Genomic DNA, 27,420 nt, shown 5'->3' with positions numbered 1-27,420 from the left:
TAAGAGGCAGTGTATCCACAAGTTGATCATTGTAATTTGCAATTATGGCATTACACACTAACATGTTCCCTTCATCGCAAGTCGACTTCTCAGTCTCAAGCACGGAAGCAAAAGTAAGGAACTATTGGGAAGTACAAGGAATCTAGTACATTCATGATTGGAGGGCGTCAATGGAGGATACGTTACTATCCTACAGGTATTCATAATCCATGGTACCCACCAGCAGGACCAGAAGGCATTTCCATCATCCTCATTCTGATGAACAGCGCACAAAAGGTAGGTTTCTCAATGCTACGAATACACATCCTCACATATACGCTCGCATGACCAACCCTAAGAATTATTGCTCGTAGGTACGAGTCTTCTTCCGTGTGATGGCTGGAGACCCAACCGATTATGATGATATGTTTCGAGTTCAAGGTGTAAAGGAACTTGAATTCAGGAATGGGAATCTAGAACAAGGCTTTAACTGCCTCGTGGGACATCATGAGATTGAGTGCATGTGGGACCATTCTGGTGGTGTAAACATATCCTGCACTATTACAATACTGTAGGCAGAAGCATATGCACAACAATTGCAGCCCAAGCCCCTGGGGACGTTGTCTTCGACATTGGCAGCCAAGTGATTCGAGTGAGACAAGCTGATGTGGCGGCACTATCTGGTGTGATGGAGGCATTGCTCTATGGCAGTGGAGTGCAGTCAAAGTCAGAAATTGTTTCAATTAAAGAAGCTAACCCTGATGGGTTCTCATTGCTGATCAAATATGCCTGCGAAGGATCACTCCCAGAGGAGGCTGATTTATGGGACACCACTGTCAACGCCTAGCCCATGTTACTCTCACTCGCCGACATGTACTGTATCAAATGGTTGTCACACCCTGAAATTTTCGAATTTCAGGATGTGAATAAAAAGAATAAATAAACAATGACTTTCTCATAGTTTTAAATTTTTTTCCCAACATTTACTTTTATTTACAGGAAATTTAGTATAGGAAAATAATTGTTTGCTTTTCTAAATTAAATATTGATGTTTTGTGTCCGTTCATTCATGCTGATGCATCTTGGTGTTTCATGAGTGCAAAAGTTTTAAAAAATGCGCTTAGACGTTGTCCAGACCTTCCGAGAATTTTTTAGCTTTTACTGGAATTTATTCTCATTTTCCTAGAGCTAACTCCAATTTTTTGGAAGGCTCTAAAATCCTTTTCATGAGTTCCAAATATTTAATTTGGACACCTTGTGCCCCAAACTATCTCTAGGATTTTTCCTGGAAGTTTTGAGAGTTTCGGAGTATTTTTCGTGAAATAAATGAATCAACAAGATTTTGTTTCACGGGGATTATTTCTGAAAAAAAAATCTCGGGGTGGGCCCGCGAGCCCGACCCGCTCTGGCCTATGCGCCGGCAGAGCTTGGTGCCACCATCGCCGGCTCTCGACATGCGTGCCTCGCACGCTAGGGTGCCGCCCGAGCCCTGCTAGCGCCGCTGCTGTGCCACCACCTTTGCTCCTTTGCACCGCCACCTCCCGCCACCATCCGAGCGAACGGACCGGGCGCCGCTGCCGGCCTTGACCGCCTTGATTCGCCGCGCGTGTTGCTCACCGGACGAAACCGACAACTCCAGGAGCCTTACCTCGACGAGCCGCGCTCGTTTCGCTGGTCTCCGACGCCAGCCGACCACCAAAGCGCCGCCACCTTGGAGGAGTCCGAGCCGACCATCGCCAGCTTCTATCCGCCTCATTTCTGACCGCTGCACCGCCTCCCCATCGCCGGTGAGAACACCCCGATGCTCCCCTCGGTCTCCTCTTCCCTTTGCACCGTCCGCCCAAGACCCTAGGCCACCGGAGCACCGGCAAGCCGGCCGGCCAGAAATCACGGCGAGAGGTTGAAGAAGGTGTGGCAGTTTGCGATTTAGCCCCTGAGAAACCCTTTAATTTGTGCCATCTTTCTTTGTGTCTTGGTAAAATTGCAGGTAACCCCTTGGATCTTTTAGATGCCTGCGAACCAACCCAAGCCATCACCTTTTGCAGATCTAACCCTAAGCTTTGTCCAATTTGGGAGCACTATTATTTGTGTCTCACAAATTTTCCTTGCTAACTCCTGAAGTATATGGTTAATCACGCTTAGACCCTTGCAACCTTGTTTAGCTCATAGATTCTATGTTTTAACTCCGTTTCTATCCGTTCAAGTTGCGTTAGGTTCATGATGACATAAAGTATATGTTAGTGGTGATGATTTCCTTCATGCATGTTTTTAAAAATAAATTTAATATTAATTTGTTTAATGCCTGATAAACATGTGTCTTCTCTAAATAAAATCTACTCAGAGTTATACACTATTTTTCATAATAAGTGTTAATTTGATTAATGCCTACTTCATATCCTTTTCTAAATAAAAGCCAATTAGGTTATATATCAGTTTTTCATGAACTAAAGTTAATTTGATTAACGCTTATATAAATAATTCTTCCAATTAAAAGCTAATTAGAGATATACCTCGGTGTTTCATAAATTAAATTCAATTTGATTAATGTTTATTCAATTTGCTTTCTAAATAAAAGTTACATAGGTTAGATCTCAAGTTTTCATAAATTAAATGTTAATTCAACTAATATGAATATAAATGTGTTTTTAAAATAATCTGCTAGTTGAACTCAAAATATAAAGTTATGCGCTTAAATGCTTTTACATGTTTCTTCTAAACTCAAATGTTAATTTACATAAATTGTACTTAAATATTGATAAATAAGATTGGACTAAGCTTTACATCATCTTTTCTTATGAAAATATAAATCTAACTTGATTAATTCTAATTAAGGATATTTCTCTGAAATATCTTTACATTATTTTTCGATAGTTCTCACCTTTCTTTTAAAATTTAAATCTTTCGATAGTTTTATCTTTTGAACCATAGTTCCGTTTTAAGCGTTCCTGCGTCCGCGTAATCCTAGAATTGAGTCCTGTCCTTTAGTACGCTCTTTTAAAGCCTATCTTTTGTTTTGGTGTATAGTTCTTAGTTGTACTTGTTTGTTGCTTGTATGTTTGTGCCGATGTTGCTCCGAGTAGAAGGATCATAGTTCGGAAGTTTTGAAGAGTAAGAGTTTCAAGAAAGCAAGAAGCCGAAGAGCAGTAAGAGTAACTTTTCGTTGGAGAAAGGCAAGTGTCCCTAACCATCCTTCTACCTATGCTTTGTTAATAATATCATGATAATGTTCATTGGAACATGGAGAACCACCCAGGAAAACAGTGCTACCACAAGACTAAATGGCTCTGGTCTTGGCTGAATAATTAGAAACTCCAGTCTGGGGTAATCTTACCGAAAGGGCAAGAGGGGAGGCGTTGATGGGGTATAGCACTTGCTCTCTTGGGAAGTGGGCTTTGCTAAGACACTGTACCCACTAGGGGACTGTTATGCTCTGCTTCGGCCTGAAACCTTAGCGGGTTACCACTTACTAGCGAATCTTTGTAAAGGCCTCATAGCGTCCCTATGCAATCACACCTCGGAAGTGTGGTATGGTGCCTAGCTAGCACTGCATGGTTGGGTCCAAAGTTCTTTAAACTTTTACGCGACTTGTGGGTAAAGATGTGCAACCTCTGTAGAGTGTAAAACTGATCGATTAGCCATGCTCACGGTCAAGAGCGACCTGAACCCTCACATGATTAATTATACTTAAAGATGGACTTAAATTGTTATTCTAGTTATTTCTAGTGGACTTGCTGAGTACCAACCATAAGTGTACTCACCCTTGCTTACTGCTGCTCAGAAGAAGGTGTGTGAAGTATTCCGTAGATGATGCTGAGTTCTAGGCGTACGCAACCCCAGTCGATTGCCTGTGAAGTTTGGAGTCTCCGTTTCCAGGATTAAGCTGTGTATCTCTGGTGGTTTCATAATTCTTTATTTGTGTTCTTTTATGTGATACTGTTACTGTTATTCACCGATGATGTCACTATATGTATGAAACTAGATCATAGCATACATATAGGTAGCACTTGGTTTTGTCGTTAAAACCCGGTGTGACAGCGGTTGAAGCTGCACTGTGCGTCAAAGTTGTGGGACATGGTGTGCATGGAAACTGTGACCGCATTTCTATGATGGGCATTTGATACTAACTACACCCAATTGCAGGAGAAGTGCATGTCTCTCATAGCGCTAATCTCACCATATGGAATACTCACAAAGGATTTTGTGTTCGTATGTTACTAGCATCCCAAAATTGTCAAGAAGATCAGCTTCTAGCTATGAATGTCGAGTAGAGATTAGAAAGCCATTGCCTGGATCCACTATAGTTTTCATGTTTTATTTAAGTATATTTTGTCCTATCAATAGTCAAAATGGTAAATTAATTTATTGCACTGAAGCACATTTGGAATGCCATAGTCGGATCATCCTTCAGATATGAATCTACAAAGGAGGATAATCAGTAGAGTGCTCATCAATGCCATGATGCCATGGACTGTCCCAAACTCCCTTATGGAACCGCTCGTTTACGTAAGGTCACTGATGCTTGGGTCCGAGTCCCAAGTGGTACAACATGCCAGTGACCCAAATCTCGTGACGGTTTCCATAAAGTTCCGTCTCCCGCTACCGAGCACAAAGGCAGGATATGAAACTTAGAATTCCTCGCTCCTCCTCCGGGTCATCCCCCATTATATATAGTAATATAAATAAAAAAGGGGATCCAAGCCTCCCACATCCGCCTGGTAATTCCAAAATCAGCCCCTCTCCTCTTCCCACTAAATAGCCTTAGTAGATCTACGACGGCGGCGGCGGCAAGCGCAGTCTCGGCAGCGCCATCAAGCTCGACGGGTGACGAGCTGCCTAAGCGACTTTAGGTGGGCTACCTCAGCGACGAGCGATGGGCTTCCTCAGCGACGGGCTTGAAGCTGCGAGATGGTTCGAGGTCGTCGCTCCGTTGGCTTCCCCAAGGCTGCCACCAGCAGCTACCGTGCTCGAGTACGTGCGAAGAAGACCGAGGAAGCAGCACATGCTTGGGCTACTCCATCAAGGTGGCATTCGGTACCTCCTTCTCTCCATGTTCATTAGGTTAGTGGTCTCCTCCCCGTATTGCTAAATTCAATTATTAGATTGCTTCCCCCATGCACTTTGGCTTTTAATATTGTAGTTGCTTTGGGGAATGGGGATCTGATGTACCCTATTACAAAAGTTGGTGAAAAATTACTTCTCCACCAGATCCCTTTTATCTTTGTAGAACTTAATAGATAAAATTACTAGATTACTTCCCCATGCTCTTTGGCTTTCACTATTGTAGTTACATTGGGGAATGTGGATCTGATGTACCCTATTGGTAGAGTTGGTGAAAAATTACTGCTCCAACAGATCCCCATTATATTTCACATTTTTCAATAATTATTTTTGTGCCAAGTCAAATTGTTTATGTGGTTTATAGAACTTAATAGATAAAATTATTTCAGTTTGAAAATGATCTCAACCTTTGCCACATGTTCTTGTGCTTGTTTATCTGTCTGCTCTCAATTTATACTTAAACAAATGCATCAACTGAAGTTTGACTATATCCTGTTTCAGCCGACCAGAGGGTCAACATCTGTGGTCGCTCTTTTTCAGTCAAGCTCCAGGGTAACAAACTAAATACATGATGATTATTGACGTCCCTTCTTTCCTTTGTTTAAATCAATTACAAGATCACAATCTGAATTCGGATCCACTGTTGCTAGCTGGAAGTTCTCAAATCAATGGTGCTTCTTACAAATCAAGAACATGCTGTAGCAATGGAGTACGCAAGAAGCTCTACCAAATTCTTATGCGGCAGTGTTGATAAGGAGCAAGTTGACGTTGACAAACAGGATTGGGTACAACTTCAATAACGGTTTGTTGCTCACCAACAAGAGTTAGCTACCTTGAAGAAGAAGACAGAAGAATCAGAATCAACTCTCAAATTGCATTCAATCGAGATTGAGAACTTGAAGAAGGTAACATAAGGTACTAAAGCACTCCTTCGTCAACTGCTAACCATTGCAAGAGGTTAAGATCAATGATCTACTTTGTCTCTTGAGATTATGTCCTGGATGCAGCTTTGTTAATCTTTGTTCTTTGTGAGACAGTTATCTTGTAATAGTTTGTGATATGTGATGAACAATATGGTAGTGGTTGTCTTGATGGGAAACAATAATTTATTTTCTTGTATACATAAATAAGTGTGTGTTCTGTTTATTATTTTGCCAACCGGATGAGAATTGAAATAAAATCAATTATTTGTCAAGACCGATTGGTTAAATTTATGTTTGCCTTAAGCGGGCTTAGCCCACATATAATTGAGCCAAAAGTCAATTTCATTCATGAATTGGGACTAAAAGGACCGCAAACAATTTGCACAAATTTTGGGCTTGACCCAACAACAAATGGGCCTACCGAAATTATTTTTGGGCTATCTGATCAACATTGGCCTGTAGGAATAAATTTGGGCTCGACCCAATAACAAATGGGCCTACCAGAATCAATTTTGGGCTATTTGAACAATATTTGCCTATGGGAACAATTTTGGGCTCAACCCAACAACAAATGGGCCAACTTCATTTTATAACGAAATAATTTGTCACAATTGTCATGCCACATCGGATGCCACATCAGATTATGTCTATCATGGGAAAATAGTAGGATCCAATTTATGACATTTCTATTTGACGATGTAGGCATCATAATCTTATTGATGCAGCGAAATAAGGAATGTCACTAGTCGCGGTTTATAACACTCGACTAATGACGAAGGGTTTTCGTCACTCGAGCGTCACAAATCACGGTTTATGACGCAAAAAAAACACGTTTATGACACTTTTTGGTTCGTCATAGACCGGAAGATTTCTTGTAGTAATCAAGATCAGGGTTAGCGCAAAGATATGCCTCCAGCACACATTGGGCGAGGCTCACTGGGAGCAAAGTTCGAAGCACAGTGCATGGGTTGTGAGTAACAACGGTGGACCCACGTGACGGAGGCGGTAGGTTCTTTCTTTCTCTCTCTCTTCCTTTTAATATGGGTAGGCTTGCTTTGTGCATGGTCGACAGTGCTCCTCGAGGGTGTCGAGTGGAGGAAGTTGAGGCGATGGGTGGTGGTGTAACACCCCAGGTATCATGCAGCCCTAGGATGCTACACAACTACACTAAAATGCCGAACTAGAAAATTTTGGTAGCATATACCTTGAAGCAAACACAATGCAGAAGCAACAAAAGATAGACTATATATGAAGCGTGATTCTCCATTATGATAACCATACATCTTTAACAATCAAGAATAAGAATACCCTAACATATCATAAACTTAGAAGAATACATCTTAGCATTATGGGGGATCCCGTGAAAGTATATGTTGTACAACTAACCCACTTCCCTCCATGCTAGCTTCAAAGGACAACCTGGGGAGGGAAAAACAAGAGTGAGATTGAATGATCTCAGTAAGAGAACTACTTTAACAAGCTATTTAAACCACATTAGATTAACAAGTATTAATAGCTCCACCAATCTACTTGATATACCAAGAATTAGGTGATCATGGCAAGACAAAACAACATTAGTTTGTACAAGAGCTACCATAACAATCAATATAAGATACCTGTAGAACAATAGTTAACAACCCTCAAAAAGCCATAGCATATGGCCTCCATAACAATTAGAAATAAAGGTAGCATAAATGCAGAACATGTACCATAATAAAAAAAATGGAATAACATTTGCAATGCCAATGAAGTCTATAGGAATGCACTACAACAACACATATAATATCTCCACAAGCCATACCATAACACACATCACCATAGAGAAGCACCACTTATCATATTAGTTTCATTGCAACTTTATCACACCAATATTCAAATATCCATATATAAAAAATTATGTGAATGACAAGAAGCTCACATACATTATATCCAAAATCCTATAAGTCATATCACAGTGTATATCAGCACAAGGTAACTTTATCATATCCAAAACATTCAGAAGTGCATATCAATGCACATGAACCTTCACACCCATCAAGGTACGAAGCTGTATCGCTACACACAATAAACGATGCTATATGCATATGCATGCATATGAACTCGTACCTTCATACCCAATTGCATCGTTATGCCCAATAAACGATGTTGTACCGGTACGGTCGCAATCATAGGTTCGCGACATAATTCCAAATGACATGCAATGCAATGAAATGCAATGCAATGTGATGGAATGCCACAAGATAAATGCCTTCTCCAAAATCAAAATACCACATACTCCATAATGATAAGAGAACAAGCCATGATAATATATACGGAGAGATGCACAAAGAGCTTATTCCACATAAATAGTATCAACCATGATTGAATGATAGAATCTCATGTATGCCAAGTACCAGCAAAATCATTCTCTATATCATGTTATCTATGGGCCACCCATTTTAGCAGGTATATGATAGAATGTAAGTATTATCATTTTAAATATGGAGTAAAGTACCAAATCCATAATCTAAGCCCAAATCATGTATATTATATTAAAAAGGAACTTCTAAAATAGAGCTAGTCAACTCGAAACTTAATTCTCAAGTTTGAACACATATACCTAAAGACTTCTGAAAACTACTTCTGACCTTACTCATAACCCAAACTTCATTTGAATCGCGCATGTTAGCACTAGGAGACATAAAGTAGCATAAATACCTCACCAAGATCACATTCCTCTAAAATGGACCCGTCAGCTACGAAACCACTAAGGATTCCATAGACTTCAGTACAGTAGGAAAAAATATATCATAGAATAAATCACCACGTATATATGCTATATGTAAATATACTTTTAGCCCCCACATTTTCAAAATTCCTCATCCATTGAACAATTCATTCATCTATTCATCCATGTTAAAGTAAAAAGCTATATACTAATTGTATAGCTATATTAGAATAACATATTCATTCTCTTCTCAAACTTATAAACATCACGTATATATTTTAGATTACCACATAAATGTACATTTCAGATTATCACATATAATTATATGCACTGCATTTTATAAGTGGAGGTAGTAAAAATAAATATTAAAGTTGTAGCAATGCAACAACTACGTTCACTTATCTTTACCGACCATGTAGATGTACAAGTCTTGTAGCAACACCACCTGCTAAACCACCTATGTATATCAGCACAACAAATCGAAATGGCATTCTCATATAGAAATATAGAGTGCTCATATGTCCAAGACCCAATATGAATAAGACTAGACAAACTACATTCCTTGTCACCATCATTGATGAAGAGCAGCAATGCTTGTCTTTTATGTACCTATTTTTATACAACAGATTAGGTACCAAATAAATATATATTTGGAAACTTTAAAGAATAAACTAAAACTTTGGTAGCAAAACTATAATTTTATCAGGCTTCTAAGGTCACCTAAATCACAACTCAAAATAGCACTTCTGAATCTGCCTAACAGCCCAGGTAGCAACATATAAAAATTCATATCTCCTAAAACTATGCAACCAAAATTTATGAAATTTTGCTCACAGGAAGAACTTTTATCCCTCTACAAAAGTCTCCATAGTTAAAAAGTCTATTCAACCATTTATCATGTGAAAAAGCACCAATGAACAGACCAAACTTGATATGCCATGCAAACATGAATGGTCATAATAATCCGGTCGAGTTCTACTCCACCAAAAGTTGCAATTAAATACAATCTGGAAAGCGTAGGAAATCCTCCACAACTTCCTATTCCGTACCTAACATATCTAATACTCGTACCCTAGACAAACTATCAAATCTGCCAGGAAACCGCAACTAGAAAATGAAGTTAAACTCCAATCCAACCTCTAATCCTTTAATCTCGCATAGCCAAAACCTCCAAAAACACTTAATTACAGGGGAAGGAGATGGATTCCATTCTTACCCAAGGCTTTCCCATGAAAATCCGCAAGGGGAGGTTGGGGAAAACACCGATCTAGCATATCTTCTCGATCCTCTCTTCCTCTTCAATCCATCTTACTCCTTCTCTTCTCGATCCTTGCTGCAATGGAGGAGATCTAGAGGGGGAAGGGAGCCATGGAGAGAGCAGGAAGCGTAGTGGGGGAGGGGTCGTGAGGAGGAGGAAAAGGGGCGGGGCTGGTGTCGACCAGAAGGGGGTGGAGGTATGCCCTCCTCTATTTTTCTTATTTCATCTCATCCATTCATTCTTCGATTGCACAAAACTTCATGATCATAAATCCGAATACTACATGTGAGTAGTTAAACGGATTGCTTTCGAAAAGATCTACGCATCCACGGTCACTGATTTTCTATACGAGCTATGGATCAAAATGTCAATTTTTGCCCCTCCTTAAAACACCCGGTCAACATGTACACCTTTTACACTTTCTAACATACAAAGTGTATTTTGCTCAAAAGCAAAATCTATTAGTTCATAGACTACCAATCATAAAAACAATGAATTCAAATTTCTTATGAACTATACACCATTAGTGACACTTTAATTTCTAGGTCGTTACAGGTGGTCAGATCATGAAATGTTTGCGTCACAAATATCGTTGGAAAGGGACGAATCTTGCTTCCCCTTTATTTGAGTGAGAAGAGGTTGGTTGTTGGTGATTGCCAATAAAATTTTTTGATAATGGGAAAAGGCTTGATAATCTGCTGGAGCAAGATTATCACTAAAATGGTAGTATTTTTTTTATATTGAGCATGAGAGGAATAATTTGTTGGAGATGCTCTGCGGCGTCAGCGTAAACCATGGGGAACAACACATTGGTTAGGTTTTAGTCAAAAATTAATAGCTATGTAATTATATTTTCCAACATCTATCCATGTTGCGCATAACTGCACTTCACCGTATGGCCTGAAGCCAACGGTGGTTGCCTGAAAAGAAAAATCTACTGGTAAGGCTTAGTTAAAAGTTGCTTTGTAAGATTTGTTATCTCAACTATCTTTTGGACATGTATTCAAGTTGCACGTAGCTTCACTTGCGCATATGGTCAAAATAGATCTAGAAATGGCGAGCAACAAAACTCCTATAAGGGTGTAGTAAAAGTACAGTACTTTTAATGGTTCTTCATTCAAAAGTTTTCCATACATTTTTGCGAATTTTTTTATACATAGATTCAAGTTGCAGATAACTACACTTGTAGGAGCATAAGGTAATGGTAGTGAACCATGTAGAAACAAAACTTCAATTAAGATCTAGTGAGAATTAAATACTTGTGTTGTGTGTCTTTTCCAACGGTGTTTTCAAGTTGTGCATAACTGCACTAAAGATGACGTGAGGCTACTTGGTTGCTGGCTTACGGTAGCCACACCACATGCGACTCCGTCTTTGTTATGGCGTCAAATACAACTGCAAAAAGCTGTGGCAGTCAAACGTGAGCAAACGACCAAGAAGGGGTCTTTATTAGCTAGGCTACCAAACTCATGGCACGGTGGATGCCGCTAGCAACCAAGCAGCTTGTAGAAATAAAAATTCGTTCCAATATTCATGTATTCAAGTTCTGCATACGCAGGCGTATGGCATGCTGAAACAAAAATATAGGAAGAAAATGCAAATCATGTTAACCCTATGTATAATAGGAAGGTAAATTGAAAATTCACAATCACGCTCCTTGCAAAACATATAAAGGAAAAGAAAATTATGATTGCACTGGAGCCGGAAGCTTGCTCCAGGTGTTTCATCTGTTGACGCCTCTTTGTCCCTGGCGGACACTGACAAACGGGCCCACCAAAAGCCGCATAATTAGTGCCGCAGAATACAGGGTACACGTGAAAATGCAACAGCTAGGCGGAGCAATAAATAGCTTCCGAAAAATGACATGACCGCATCATGTGAACTCCACGCGGAAAAAAAAAGGTTTTCCTCGAATAAAAATAAAAAGAGACCCACACGTCAGTTCATGAGAACGCTGACCAAAAGGTAAATATCTCACGTACCAGCTTTACAGTAACCCCCTCGGTTACCCTGAAATTCGCGGTACCTGAAGTTAAAGCCTGGAAATTTTGGCAAAAGAAGGTAACCGCCGCGAATTCCGCGTATTTCCAGGGCCTCTCAAGGAAAAGCACTCGCTCCCCACTCCCTTCCCCTCTATTAATTGGGGGGCTTCGGGCATTTTCTTCTCTCCGTAGATTGCAGCAGCTTTTTTTTTCCTCCATTTGGGTCAAGAAATTTGCCAGGGGCGGGGGGATTTCGAGGCGAGGATTTGCAAAAATCTGGCGAATTTGGTGGCCCCTTACCGCGGTGATCGATAATTTCTCCGCTTTATTCGAGTGTATTTTTAGGGTTTATCTTGGGTTTTTGGTTTTCTCCGCCGTATTTCGTAGGGGAAATTCGTCCCTGTGAAGATTTCGTATATTTATTTGGGGGTTTTCTTCCATGCTACGGTGAAATTCCGAATCTTGTCAGAGAAAAGAGAAGGAAAAGTGAAAACAAGAAAACAAGGGGGATTTTGTACCTCGAGGTTGTTCTTCTGGACTTCTGGTGTTCACTTGCGAGTAAGTACACTCTCTTCTGTCTCCAGTACAGTACGCTTCTTGATCTCGCCGAATTCCTCGTCGGGACACTGCGGCTTGGATTTTCCGAACTGATGGCAATCGAGCTTGCGGTCTAGGCCGGTGAATCTTGCGGGTGCTTGGCTGCCGGCGAGATCGAAAGGAGGAACCTTTTCTTGGCTGCTCTGCTCGTGCTGTGTGCTTGCGAGGGGGGAGCCATGTCGTCGTCGGCGGCGACGGGCGAAGCGGCGTACGCCGCCGGAGTGCAGAAGGGCCCGCTGCAGCCGCACGGCTCCGGGGCGCTCCTCTACAACCACAACGGCGCCGCCGTCTACAGGAAACCCGCCATTCCGCCGTTCTACCAGCAGCCGGCGGCCAGCAATGCCGCTGCGCCGGCGGCGCCCGCCCACTCCCCCGCTAGCGCTGAGCCTCTCAAGCGCAAGCGCGGGCGCCCGCGCAAGTATGGCCCCGCCGACAGCGCCGTGCCGCTGGCTGTCGTGCCCCCGTCCCCGCCACCAGTTCCTGCCCCGGCTGGTGCTGGCACTAACTCTGGCGCGTCACCCACGCTTCCTCCCGGCTTCGCTCCAAGCCCGCAGGGTGGCGCTGTGGTGAGTCCCCAGGCGTCTCCAGCGGCGGCGCCGCCGCTGCCGGCGTCAGATGCTTCATCTGCCAAGAAGAGGGGCCGGCCGCTGGGCTCCACTAACAAGAAGCAGCAGCCGCAGGCGGCAGCGCCAGGTAATGTTCTTGAGCAAGTAGCAGTAGCAAAATGGGCAAGGAGGCAATGTTGGGTTTCATCGTATTTCAATTCGGAACTTCAGATACACGTATATCCAGTGGACAGTGGTACTGCAGTATGGGCAAAAAGTGCATCAGAGTTTAGTATTTATTTATTCATTCATTCATTTTTTTGCTGTCGTGCTGGCATCAGCAGTGGCACTCAGGGGCAGTGGAGTTGTGGGCAGGGAATGGTATACTTGGTGATAATGACCTTCATGCCCTTGCTTTATATGCTAGCTAGAGATTTCTTTCAGAAAATAAATGGCAAGAATTGAACATAAATGAGCTCTGGTCCTTCCCTACTTAGGAGAAACTTAGATGAACTTTTTTTTTTGAAGCAACAACTTAGATGAACTTTGTTCAGCAATCAGGATTGTTACCTAGGAGTAGACTTGAACTGGAGTCATTGGTAAAAATTTGCCCTGACATGTCTGAAAGTTTACTTCAATATTTTTACTGCTTTGCAGTAATTGTAACTATGTGGGTTATTAGCTTTTTTTCGTTTCCTGTGTGAATCTGACCTTTTATACTCTTAGTTGTGATCAATCACCTATTGGCTTGCATTGATGTAATGACATTAAGGTTCTAGTTTCAGATTTGATGTACAGCAATAATGCACTATTTGTGATTACTTTACCCAGTTGGAATGAATGGAACTATTTATCCATGCTAAATCTTTTGTTAAGAGCTTTAGTAAATGATAGTTGGCGTTTGTAATTGCACCTTCCACTTTGAACTTCTCATGCATTCAATTCATTATGCAGTTATTTCTGTTCCGATCCCTCCAAAAGTGTACCTGTGGATATTTTGCTTAACACTTAATTGTAGTATCTTGAGGTTTATGCATATTAATACAGTTTGTGGCAGTATGATTAAATAGTCTTTCCTGATTTTTTTTTTGTTTTCACAGGACCAGGCTGGGCTGGATTGAAACCTCATGTTTTCACAGTCCAAGCTGGAGAGGTACACTGTCCAATGCTTTTGATGCTCCTACCTGTCCTGATGCATTCTTAGGAGTTTTTCATCTATTAATGTCAGAATCTGTGCGAGATATGTTTACTTGCATCATTTATTTATGGCATTTCAACCGTTATTGTCTGTTCTATGGCTATGTGAATTAGGCTACACAGTTTTATTGCACTATTACCAAGACTGGGAACTAGGTAACTGTGCCTGTTGAGTGCCATGGGGATGAAACTCCTCTCATATATGATAAAACTCTCCCTTCTTTCTCCTCATAAAGATCTTGCCAAGTCGTCAAAATTGCTGATGTGGCGTAGAATTTAATGCCCATGAAACCCTCCATGGAACTCCCACTGAGACTGGCCTTATTAATCTGCTGATGATCTCTCTCTCTCTCTCTCTCTCTCTCTCTCTCTCTCCCTCTCTCCCCCCTCCCTCCCTTTATTGAGAGTTGTCCTTGTGTCTTCCACACTAGCTACTATGGTACCATAAGTTGCATCTTTTATTTATATGTTCCATTACCTAGTACAATTATGCGTTTGTCTTGCTCTTTGTAGAAAATATTTACTCTGCCCCCGAAAATATTTTTTATGCTTGCACATGCTGCTCTGTTTTCATGTACACCATATGTCATGCCATGGCGGGGACTTGACCTATATCTTGAGTATTTCATGCTGGCAAATCATTAAATACTTAGGCTTATTCAAACAAGAATATAGTTTGTGGTCTTTGCCCGAGCTATTGAGATACTCTAGTTAGCTTTATTACTAGTCAATTTCTTTGTAAGGTTTGTGCTATTCTGTTAGAGTCTGCTAAATAAGGAGCAGAATGCTTTGCCTTCATCATTTACTTGAACTCATATTTTCTAAAGTGCAATAACGGATTTGTCTTGTGACAATCATTTAGTTTCAATCATATTGATAGTATTTTATGTTGCTTTTGTCCTATAATTTATTTATACTTTATCTTCAATTTGTTTCTACATTGTAAATTTCATATTTATTTTTTTCCTTGCTTGAAGCTCCTTTTTGTTGCCCTCATTTTACATGTGTTTTTTTCATGAGAACTTAGTGCGGTCATACATATTTTTGTTTCTGTATTATGTGGGTCAGCATTAGGTAGTGGCTTGACTGTATTGGCTTGCCAAGAAATTACTAACAGATAAGGAAGTTATTGAGAGCGAGTAGATTCCTTTGAAGATATTTGCCTATCTGTTATCTGCTTATTTTTAAATATGAAACTGCTCTCTATTTATGAAGACATAATAAAGGGCAGGCAAGAAGCCGAATTATGAGGACATCTTGGCTCACAACCATCTCTCTTCACCACCCTTCCCATAGTGAGCCGTTGTTAGGGACCTTATCCTCTGCCGTAGTCTCCAACTCTGATTTTTCCCTCAAATACTTAGGAGAGCTGCATATCATTTCATTATAGAAGAAACAAGACGAAAACAAATAGACTCAACACAACACCACATGTCATAAAAGTTTACAATATGTGCGCTGCGCACTACTGGACCAAGAAACGATGACTGACCTAAAACAACCACAGAATCTAGGCAGTGGCCGAGAATTCCTACACTGTTTACACCCTTAACTCCAACCTAGCCCGTAACAGAATGCTTCACATGTTCCTCAGCCCTTTACTTTTCCAATTTTTCTTTTCATTTTGTCATATTGTTCTTCCCTGGTAACCTTCTAAAGAAGAATTCATTATTTCAGGATATAGCATCAAGAGCAATGTCATTTTCTGGGAATGGATGGGCAGTTTGTATCCTCACAGCCAATGGTGCTGTATCCAATGTGACCCTGCGTCAAGGAGATTCTTCTGGTGGAACAGTAACTTACGAGGTTTGTAGATTCTTCTAACTTCATCTCTGTTCAGTTTAAATATCCTTCTTCTGGTATATCTTTAAAACTGTATCCCAGTTATGCCACCAGAATTTACTGAGATAGAAAGAAAAGTACAATGCATGGAACATAGGAGAGGAAGGGAATGTAATTATTTTCATTACCGCACATCTCTAGAAGGGCCACATTGTTTTGCAGTTCTGGAAGCAATTAAGTTACAGACTTGCATTGATTTTTCACGGTTTCTTGTGTCCAATATGCAGGGACGTTTTGAGATTCTCTCTTTAGCTGGTTCATATCTGCTGTCAGAATGTGCTGGGATGAGCAGTCGAACAGGTGGACTTAGTGCTTCTCTTGCTGGTCCTGATGGGCGTGTTTTAGGTGGTGCAGTAGCAGGACCTCTAACTGCAGCTTCGCCAGTTCAGGTTGCCCTTTTTCTCTGGCTGCACATGCTTAGATAGCTCTAATTAAGATCTTTACAAAGTACAATTATCTCCCATGTTTCCAAACCTTCGTCTGCTTGTTTTTGAAAGTCATTCTCTGCTTCGTCACAAATAACTTCCTCTGAAATACTATCATCTCTACCACACAATTTCATAAAAGGAAAATGGTTTCATGTATGGTTTCCTTTTTTCCGCTTTTGCAATTGGCCTTATTGTATAGCTGTTTTTTGTGGTCACTCCATGAAGATTGAGAACCTTTTTAAGTCTCCTAATGGATTGTGATTTTGTTATCCTGCTGTTCAGGTGGTCATTGGAAGCTTTCTGGCTGGTGGGAAATTGGAGCTGGACCCTGGATCAGCACCTGAGAAACCTATTTTCGGTGGGTTTCCTACTGCTAGCAGTCCTCCGTCCAGGGGTACTGAATCCTCTGGTGGGCATGGAAGCCCGCCAAATGCTGCTGGCTCGTTCAACACCTGCAGTCAACCAGGCTTTCCTAACTTCCCTCAATGGAGATGAGCTTAGCTGTTGCTGTCCGCCTGACCAAGCTGTGGGGACTAGGCTTCGTTGCTGTGTTAGGTACTCCCGAAGGAACTGATGGTTTTCAGGCCTCAATGTAGATCGTTGTCATGTAATGTGCCATTTGGTTAGGTTTATGCTTATCGATCCTTTTTCTGTATTTCTAACTGGTTACAATGAAGTGTTAGCTTCTTGTTTCTCTTGATGTGCTACAACATAGAGTTGCACCAAGGTGATCGTAACATAATGTTAATTAGATGGGTTTTTTTTTTTGTCAAATTCCTTTTCTCAAATCCATAGTCTTATTTCTTTATTTTAGGGCAATCCATAGTATTATTTGTGTTCTGACTTCTGAGTGTTGTCTTATTGTGCTAACGAAATGTTGGAAGTATAGTTTTCAACTTTTGGTTTATACCATGTACCGACCAAGGATAAAAGAAACACTGGTGTCCCAGTTACCGGTCGTTACCGTCTACTCTACACAAGTACACAGGCAAACAATATTGGCCTACAGAGGCAAGTACCAATAGTGGTCAGAAGATATTCATTCGAAACCTGAGGTTTTGGGTTTATGTCTCAACTAACGATTATTTGCAGCTTGTTTCTGTAAACTAGTGAGATGATAGTCACATGTCGAAGATCAGAATTTACGTCCCAATTTCGTGTTCCATCTTGGCAATGTATGTGTATCAAACAATAATTGTGTTTTCCGTGAGACAATAGAATCAGTACCCGCAAGGACTGGCGGTTGTTCTGATTTCTGAATGTCTTGATAAGAAATTGGTTACACCAGAAATGACAGATGTACTCATATACTCCCTTTTTGAAAAAATGCACTACCAGAGCTAAATAGATCCACGCCACGCCATTATCGCACATTCGGGGTTCGGATACGGGATTATCCTCACCATCTTCCTCGCTCTCCATGCTGCCGGTGCGGTGCTTCCGAATCTAGGGGAGTGATTGGTCGAGGGGACCTGGCGGAGGAGCAGAACCAGGCGGAGCGTAGCCGTTGGTTGCTTGTATTGCTCGGGCAGCATGCTTTGTATTGTTGGTTGTCTTATTTTCTGAGCTGGATTACATCATTGCTTGCGAATGCACCTTACTGGGTCCAAACCCCTCTTTTGTACCAGTTGTACAACCGGTATTGCTATTTCGGTACTAAACGGGAACCTTTAGTACCGGGTCAAATAACCGGTACTAAAGGGGAGCCTACCGGTACTAACTTGGGGACCCTCCCCGGCCGCCCCCCGCGTTACCGTCGGCCGCCCTTCCTCCTCGTCCCCGCTGGCCTCCCTTCCTCCTCGTCAACCGAGCCTAGTCCCGACCCTCGTCCCCGCCGCCCTTGCGTCACCGCCGGTCGCCCTTCGTCTTCATCACTGCAGGCCGCCCTGGTCTCGGCCCTCGTCCTTGTCATCCCCGCGTCACCGCCGGTCGCCCTTCATCTTCATCACCCTGGCCGCCCTTCCTACTCATCGACCGAGCCTGGTCCCGGCCCTCGTCCCCGCTGCCTCACCTCCCCCGCGACCCCCTCGCGCAGCCGGCCGCCCTTGCGATGCGCTCTGCTAGCCCCCTCGCACCGCCGGCCACCATTGCCCAGAGAGGTAGAGAAAGAGAGAGAGGTGAGGCCACACACCCGTCCTGCCGTGCCGCCACCCCTTAGATCTCGCCGCCCTCGGCGCACCTCCGTGCTCTCCCACCGCGCTAGCTTGCAGATCCGCGCCGTGCTGCAGATCCCGCTGCTCCACGTGCCATCGCCTACTACTGCTCCACGCACCGTCGCCCGCTGCAGCTCCCCGTGCCGTCACCCGCCACTCTGCCTCTACGCTCCCCCACCGTCGTGCTGTCGCCTCACCTCGCCCCGCCGCCGCTCCTCACTGGCATCGCTGTGAGGGGAATGCAAAGGGGAGAGGGGAGGGGCAGCCGTGAGGGCAGGGGAGGGGCACCTGGAATGGGATTTGGTGAGGAGCGGACTGAGGGAAGAAGGGACTGGGGGAAGAGAAGGGACTGGGGAAGAAGGGAGAGAGAGGGAGGCCATTCGGGAGAAATTAAAGAGGGAGAGTCACGAGCAGATGGAGAGGAGCTAACGCGTGCGTTCTTCAATCCAGTAAAGATCAAATTTTGGATCCCCACCCACTAATTAGTATCGGGTGAAGCCTCCACCCGGTACTAAAGGCTCTTAGGCAAATTAGTACTAGTTGGAGGTTTCATTCAGTACTAATTTATAACCTTTAGTACCAGGTGAAACCTCCACCCCGGTACTAAAGGGGGTCATAGGGGGCTCCTCGAGGACTAGCCGTTAGGTCCGGTACTAATGCTCACATTAGTACCAGGCCAATACACAATCGGTACTGAGCGTCGGGACGAATGCTCAGTTGTCCAATAGTGCATGGAAATAGCCTACCAGGCCTATTATGAGAAATGGAATTCATTTTCGTCACCATGGAGCTAGGCTGGGGAAGTCCCCTTTGCACCCGCAGAGCAAGGCCCAACTCCTAGCCAACAACATGTTCTTGCATCGTGTGGGCCTGGTTGGGCCAAATACACTCAACCAGTCACACCATGGGCTCTTCCACTTGCCAGTTGCTGATTTTTTTTATTTTTATTTTTTTTCGATTTTGCACAAATATATAGTCGGATGAAAAAATTGCATATCTAGGCTATTGCTGGCCCAGTAGCCGGCGATAAGGCCTTACTGCCGCCTCAGCCGGTGGTAAGGCCCCTCCGCCCACCGGTCAGCAAGCGCTGTAACTGCCGTGCATGATTCCAGGCACCGTCGCCAGCCCAGGCGACGGTAAGGGCCTTACCGCCACCTCAGCCAGCGATAAGGCCCTTTCCGCCTCCTGGGCCGGCAACAGTCGCCACCTATAAAAGCCACCCACGCCCCTCCCCTTCCCCTGCACCAGCGCAACCGAGCACCAGGCAGCGCGAGCCAGAGAAGAGAAAGAGGAAAGGAGGGAAGAAAAAAAAGAAAGAGAGGAGAGGAGGAGGAGGGAAGAAAAAAAAGAAAGAAAGGAGGAGGAGGAGGAGGAGGGGGAAGAGGGAAGTAATTTCTTCCATCTTTCTCAGGTAAATCTTTTTAATCTCGTAGTTTAGTTAAGTATAGTATAGTATAGTTTAGTTTAGCTTAGCTCAGATCTAGATTTCGAAATATTAGTGGATCTGAGATTTAGAAATATTAGTAGATCTAGATTTAGAAATAATAGTGGATCTAGATCTAGACTTAGAAACCTTTAGCTGTATTTAGATATAGAAAAATGTAGCTTAGTTAGTATAACTGATTTAGCTCATACAGTAAAATAGAGTCAGCATTATTAGATTTATTTGTTATGATAAATGCCTATGATAAATGTAGTTAGTAAACTCTGATAGGTATTACATTGTAGTTTTTAGGTAACAATATTAGATTTGTTTGTTCTGGTAAATGACTATGATAAACCTAGTTAGTAAATTATGATTTTTTGGTTAGGTATTCGAATATAGTTTTTTGGTAACAATATTAGATTTGTTTGTTCTGGTAAATCACTGTGATAAATGTAGTTAGTAAATTATGATTTTTTTGTTAGGTTTTACAATATAGTTTTTCGGTAACATTATTAGATTTATTTGTGGTGCATGCCTATGATAAAGTTAGTTAGTAAGCTTGGTTTAGGGTTACATAGTTGTTTGTTTATTCAATTGAGGTCGTTATTGTAGTTAACTTATCTACAGTGCTAAGATTAATTTGGACTGCCCGTTTCATGTATGTTGCCAGGCATGTCGGATAGTGTAAATATTCAAGTGTGCTATAGGCCGAGGGAGGCTAGATATGGTCCAGAAGGGGTAGATTTGAGTGGATTTTCCTGTTTCACCAAGTGTGTTCCAAGAGCAAGAGAGAGAACTTGGGGGATATGCAAGTGGCTTTGTAGGGCCTTAAGTGTTGACAGAGATCAAATGGATGTGTCTGTGAGGGTTGTAGTGAAAAGACGGCCCGACATAAACTTTTGGGAGTTGGTTCCGCTTGAAGGAACTCCGAACTATCGGGCTTACATAAATGGTTGCACGAGAAGAGATTTACCAATCATATGGTATGTCCAATTTTTCATGAATGGTGGACCTAGCACTCATATTCAAGAATAAGTTGGAGGTGATGAAGTTGAAGCAGAAGAAGATGTGCAGAGTAATGCGGGTGGAAACAAAAAACTTGATTACGAAGAACAAGAAGGTGGAGATGCAGAACATGATGTTGCATCGCGGGAACCAAATGGAGAGGCTGATGAGGGGGAAGAAATTCCTGAGTTAGTAGAGCAGATGGAGATGGAAGGAGGGGAGGCTTATCTTCGCTATGCTATCGGGATATGGCGTATTGGAGGATGAGGAGGCCAGTAGTCTACGACATCCACGTCGAGGACTACGTGGTTCACCGTGTGATGAGGCAGTTCGGCCTGTACCAGCACTCCCCGCTTCCGACAACGTCAGCCGTTCCGACTTTCGTTCACAGGTACAATCCAGCATTTTCATTCTTCTTGCATTAAGAATTTTTCATTTATGTAACTCGTGTAACGATGGTTCCATTAGGGCTAGCCGTTAGGGTGGTGGTGGTGGGCCTAGAATCCTATGGGCTCCAAGGATGGTTCACTGGGTCACCCTATGGGCGACCGCACAAGACGAGGTGGTCCAGGAGGCCCGGACACATGACGCCGACGCTTTCCTAGCATACCTTAGTTGGTTCTTACCGAGGACCAGGACACGGGTCCTGTTCGTACCGGCCGAGCTACCGACGGAGACCGCTCCAGTCATGCAGACGTACCCTCGCGCGAGAGACATCAACTATGACCGCGCGGTAAGCTATTCTAATTTTTGTTGTTACTAAACTTGCATCATTTGGTGTGACTAACTTCAAATTTTTTCGCTCCCCAACAGTTCGACATTATTGGGGATTTGGACAAGCAGCTAACGTACGACATCGAGCACTTTGACGTGCTGAATGCCCTTCAGCACCGTTCGCTGCTTATGAGGGCCAAAGACGTCTGCAGGAGGTTTATCAGTGCCGTCAGCTGCCGTGGCGGGCACGGGGGCGTCTTCCTTCCACCACGAGGTCCCTACCCCCGTGCGTCCTCTCCAGCTCCTACTCAGTAGGCTGGTACATGCTTGCACCTGCCCATTCGTCCGCCAGCAGCTGGGACGTCCTACGCCACACCACCACCACCACCGTCTTAGCATGCTACAGCAGGTCCATCCACCGTTCTGCAGAACGTTCCGCGGAACGTCTTGCTACTTGCCCCGTAGATGCAATCCGCATGGTCCTCTTGTCCCTGGATGTATGACCGGCAGCAGACCAGCGCAGCGCAGCGGGCAGCGAGGTGTGGTCGTGGTGCCGACGAGCCTCGTTTCAAGCGAGGATGCATTTAGTGCGTAGGATAACTTGCTATTTTTTATCATTTGTAGGATTACGATGTGTACGATTACCTTTATGTGCGAGGACTGCTCTATCTAAATAAGAAGTTAAATACTTTTCATTGTTCGCGTGCGTTCACTATACAAGTCTAAACATTTCCCAATTAAGAATTAAAAGCACACAATTAAAATAATCGATCACTAGGAATGAAAATTGTGCGGCAAATAATGGAATACATGACCTAAGCACAACACAATGAAAGGTCCAATAGTACACAACATTATCCATGAATAAACCATGGACACACAACAAAAGGTCCAACCGCACACAACAGAATACTAGCCAATAACAGAGCCTACTGAGTACAATGAGACAAGTTTCCCTTCCTCAGGGCATCGAGGTTCTCCTCGATCGCTGCTTTCTCTCGGCGTGCACGCTCAAGCTTCCTCTCCCTCTCCTCCCTCTCTGCACCAAGACGCCTCCTTTCCTCCTCTTCCTTGTGCTCCTTCTCTGCAGCCTCCTCTCTGAGCCTCTTCTCCATCCTCTCCTTGTTCTCTGCCGCCCAACGCAACATGTACTGCATCTCCTTCTTGTCCTCAGGTTTGATCTTAGTGTCAATCAACTGCTCAAAATCACAGAGCGGTGGAGGGGTCTGCAGCAAACGGAATAGTTACAAAACAAAAAAAATACGCAGGATGTCATAGGACAGTAAAAAAATTAACAAACAACATCGATTACTCACCATCTTGTTGATCCGGCGCTGACGAAGCGTAGGCTCAAATTAAAAGTTGGAACACATCCAATACCTCTGCCTATACGTGTCCTCTTCATCAGACTTGGCTACCTTGCAGGGATCACCGCAAAAGCACATGGGTACTGGAACACCACTAGGCAGAGGCAAAGGGTCGAAGGCATTTCCGGTCAACAGAACACCACTCCACCTTTACCATTTTCGTTGTAAGAACTGGAAGCAACTAAGATTAAATCATACGACTAGCAGTTAACATAATAACGTGCACTGAGATTACCTTGATTTCCTAGCTTTTCCACGCTTTGGCATCCTACGGTTGTATAATAAAAATATTAAAATTTCATAAAACTGTACTACTAAATACTTCTAGATCTAAATACTAAACTATGAACTAAAAACCGAATCTACTATACTAACTAAGGTACATTTTTAACATATAAAAGCACACAACATATTTGTAGATCTAAATACTAAACTATGAACTAAATACTGAATCTACTGTACAAACTAAGCTAGATTTTTAGCATCTGAAAGAACAAGATATTTCTAGATCTACTATACTACGACACTGAAAAACTTACCTGATGACTAGGAGGCTTCTTTCCCTTCTTTCCTCTCTTTCTTTCTTCCTTCCCTTCCTTCTCTCCCTCTCTAGTTCTCCTCTCAAAAACAACAGGTCTGGCTCAAGAGTTGGGAGGCTTGAGGCCTGGCTGCGAGGGGGGGGGGGTTGGTTATAAGGGGGACCCCTGCCGGCCCAGGCGGCGGTAAGTCCAGGCTGTAGCCAAGGCAAATGTACGTGCTACCAGCCAAGGCTCCGTATACCTATGGGAACCTTCTTATTGCAGTTCGCTACTAAGCCTCCATGTTTGGGGTGGTGGTGATGATTAGTGCGGTTGAAGTGTTGTATGTTATATATCTATACGATGCCTTCATCGAATATGTACTTTTCCCAAGTTTAGTTGTTAAAGGCTCATATCCTACTGACATTGAGCTTTCTGGAGCTCCTCCAAAGGTCGCCATCACTGCTAAGTTCTTTCAACATTAGATCCATCCATGGTAGGTCAAGGTCGGCGAGCTTCACGCCAATAATGCCATGTATATAGTGCACCACCAAAGATGCAAAGGTCGACACAGGTGTGAGATTTTGCAAGGATAGATAAGAGAATGGAACACATGCCTGTCTTTAGGGATTGTTTGGGACTGCTCCGCTCTAGAAAAAAACTCCACTCCACCAACTCCATAAAACTTCCTACCAAACACGTCCAGCTCTACAAACTTCAGCTCCAGAAAAAACGTGGAGTAGGGGTTAGATCCATATTTTTCCCGAAAACTCTAGTTTTAGACCTCCTCGTGGAGTTGGGGGTTAATTACCCACCATGCCACCGGTTACACACGATACCGATTTGCAAAACAAAACAGTCGCTCCCCTTTTTTGGGGATACATTCCCAATACCCACAAGGAAGGAAGAAGTCAGACTTCTACTAGGATTCCTCTGTAATCCTACTAGAATTCCCCGTGTAATCCTAGGACTCATCCTGTGTAATCCTACTAGGACTTCTTCTTGTAATCCGACTAGTACTCTGCCCCCTGGAGTATATAGAGGAGGGCAGGGGTACCTAGCTCGGCAGGTCACACCTCAACACCCAAGCGCAGGGCGCAATATACGGGCACCCCCAAACAGGATGTAGGGTATTACGCTACTCCGGCGGCCCAAACCTATCTAAATCCGTGTCTCGTGTCCTCGTTTTTACCTTCAAGTTATAGGTCCGGCGATCCCCCGCTACACATTCTGCTACCTCAAGTACCCCTTGGTAGACGGCCGGTTTAAAACACCGACATTGGCACCCACCATGGGGCAGATCGTCGAGATCATCGGGTGAGCTTGAAGGACCTCATCTTCAAGCCGGCGTTTGCTTTCAAAGCGGGCGCAACCTTCATCTTCGACTCCTGACTTTAAATCACCGACGGCACTGGGTCCTTCCAATGCTGCATCATCGACAACCAGGAGAAGAAACGCCTCGACGGGAACTCTCTTCCACAAGAATCAAAAAATCTCGTCAAGAAAATTGACAAATTAAACCTCGGATCAAGGTTCATCTGCAAACTCATACTCTGACGGCGACTTCGGGTTCGACCGTGATTCGAACTCGAACTCCGACGGCGGCTACGGGTCCGACCACAACATGAACTTAGAGTCCGACGGCGACTCCGGGTCAGACTACAACTCGGAGTCCAACGGCGACTCCGGGTTTGGCTACAACTCCGAGTCCGACGACGACTCCGGGTTCGATTGCAACGCAGAGTCCAACGGTGACTCCAGCTTCAACTCCGACTCGAAGTCCGACAGCGACTCTGAGTTCGACTACAACTTGAAAGTCCAACTACATCGCGAGCCCACCGACGACTACGGGTGGCTCGCCGATGATTTCTTCTACTATGTCGCGGGCATGTTGACGACCACGGTCGGCTTGCCGACGACTCCGTCAACTACGGGCAACTCGTCGACGATTTAAACTACGTTGTGAGCTCGCCGATGGCTAAGGGCAGCTCGGCAACGACTTCAACTACTCTCCTCGACTACTTCGCTCGGCAACACACTGACGACTGCTTTGTCATGACGCTCGCTGACGACTTCTCCGAGTACATTGCGGCGCTCGCCGACTACTACTAGCGGCTCGCCGACGACTACTTCAACCACATTGCGACGCTCGTTGACGACTAGTTCTACTACTCGTCTTGACTACAAGGCTAGTTGAGGGCGGACTACTCCAACTCCTCGTCTTGACTAAAAAATTAGTCGGGGCAAACTTCGCATCATCAACAACTAGTCAGAATCGCCTCCGACTAGTCAACTTCGTCAACAACCGTTACGCCTTCATCAATGACCGTCACGGCTTCGTCAACAATCATCCACGAATCAAGCTAAGTCACTTTTCTAAATTATTTTCCAGCTTACTTTCCGCTTGCGCGCAACACGCGCTCTACTCGCCGAAACTCTTGCGCACAACACGCACTCTACTCGCCGGAGGGCAACAAACTCTTTTACAATCGTGCTCTCTTTTTATCACAACAGCGACTACTCATTTTTGTCTTCTCTTAAGGTCACTACTCTTCTCGAGCAGAACACGCCTTAACTCGTGAAAGCCTTAGGCGCATCTATCACGCCTAAGCCCATACGCGTATACGAGACAAAGGTCTCACACACGAAGGTGGCAACGGCTACCCGGAGACTGAGAGCCTAAGCGTAACAGGCTAACTACTCGGGAAGAGTATAACCGAATCAAGAGCTTGACTCGCAACTTTCATATTGATCACTGAACAAATTCCAGTAGTTTCAATATTCAAAAATGCTACATAATGTACGCATCTTTTCTTTCAGGCCAATCTTTGGCGACGACGCTCGTCGTGACGCTAAGCGTGCCTTCAGAGGCACAGACTAGTTCCCGAACTCGGGGGCTAAGCACCAATCACTACTCAGAATATCTCCAGTGGCTCAGCTAGCTCTTAGGCTTGGGGGGCTAAGTGCCAATAACTACTCAACATGGCTCCTACGGCTCACCTGACACATAAGCCGGGGCTGGATGCCGCAAAAACTACTCGGATGATAACTTGAGTGAAAATTCAGGACCCTTGAGTTGATTTTTCAATCAAGTCAAGGCTCGAGGGATGATAAGCTACACCCAAGACTTTTTTCAAGCTGAAAGAAGAAGATTCAAGATTTTGACCCTCAGCCTGATTCTACGATTCAACCTAAGGCTCGGGGACTACTCCATATGGAGTGCGACTTTCACCGCCCTCCATACATGAAGACTACAATATCATGTTGATCAAGACTTTGAGCACACCATAGCCTCATGGCGGCTTTGAGAAGCATTGAAAGATTCAGCCTGACAAAGTACTCGAAGAGCACCAAGACTACTCGGCGAATATCTCAAGACTACTCGAAGACTACTGCATTCGACCATGAAGCGCTCGGGGGCTTGTCGGGGATACATCCCCAATACCTGCAAGGAAGGAAGAAGTCAGACTTCTACTAGGATTCCCCTGTAATCCTACTAGGATTCCCCGTGTAATCCTACTAGGACTCATCCCGTGTAATCCTACTAGGACTCCTCCTTATAATTCGACTAGTACTCTGCCCCCTGGAGTATATAAAGGAGGGTAGGGGTACCTAGCTTGGCAGGTCACACCTCAACACCCAAGCGTAGGGCGCAATATATGGGCACCCCCAAACAGGACGTAGGGTATTACGCTACTCCGGCGGCCTGAACCTGTCTAAA

The 27,420-nt window shown here is 43.8% G+C and overlaps 1 protein-coding gene and 1 long non-coding RNA gene across 2 annotated transcripts; one reads left to right on the top strand and one right to left on the bottom strand.

The window, feature by feature from the left end:
• The first annotated feature begins 12,074 nt into the window (after positions 1-12,074).
• LOC117853230 (AT-hook motif nuclear-localized protein 10) lies at positions 12,075-17,290 on the top strand. Its single transcript, XM_034735606.2, has 6 exons — positions 12,075-12,465; positions 12,582-13,197; positions 14,150-14,202; positions 15,924-16,052; positions 16,316-16,477; positions 16,799-17,290. The coding sequence occupies exons 2-6, from the start codon at positions 12,681-12,683 to the stop codon at positions 17,009-17,011; spliced, it is 1,074 nt and encodes a 357-aa protein (XP_034591497.1). The 5' UTR covers positions 12,075-12,465; positions 12,582-12,680; the 3' UTR covers positions 17,012-17,290.
• Positions 17,291-22,578: 5,288 nt separating this feature from the next.
• LOC117851986 (uncharacterized) lies at positions 22,579-23,445 on the bottom strand. Its single transcript, XR_004639691.2, has 2 exons — positions 23,131-23,445; positions 22,579-23,040 (listed from the first exon to the last, which is right to left on the bottom strand). It is a non-coding gene; the product is annotated as an uncharacterized lncRNA (long non-coding RNA).
• Positions 23,446-27,420: the final 3,975 nt, after the last annotated feature.

Source organism: Setaria viridis, chromosome 4 (genome assembly GCF_005286985.2).
Source record: "Setaria viridis chromosome 4, Setaria_viridis_v4.0, whole genome shotgun sequence".
In the NCBI taxonomy this organism is placed as follows: Eukaryota; Viridiplantae; Streptophyta; class Magnoliopsida; order Poales; family Poaceae; genus Setaria; species Setaria viridis.
The sequence above is the reverse complement of the archived record's forward strand: the minus strand, read 5'-3'. Positions and strand labels throughout refer to the sequence as shown.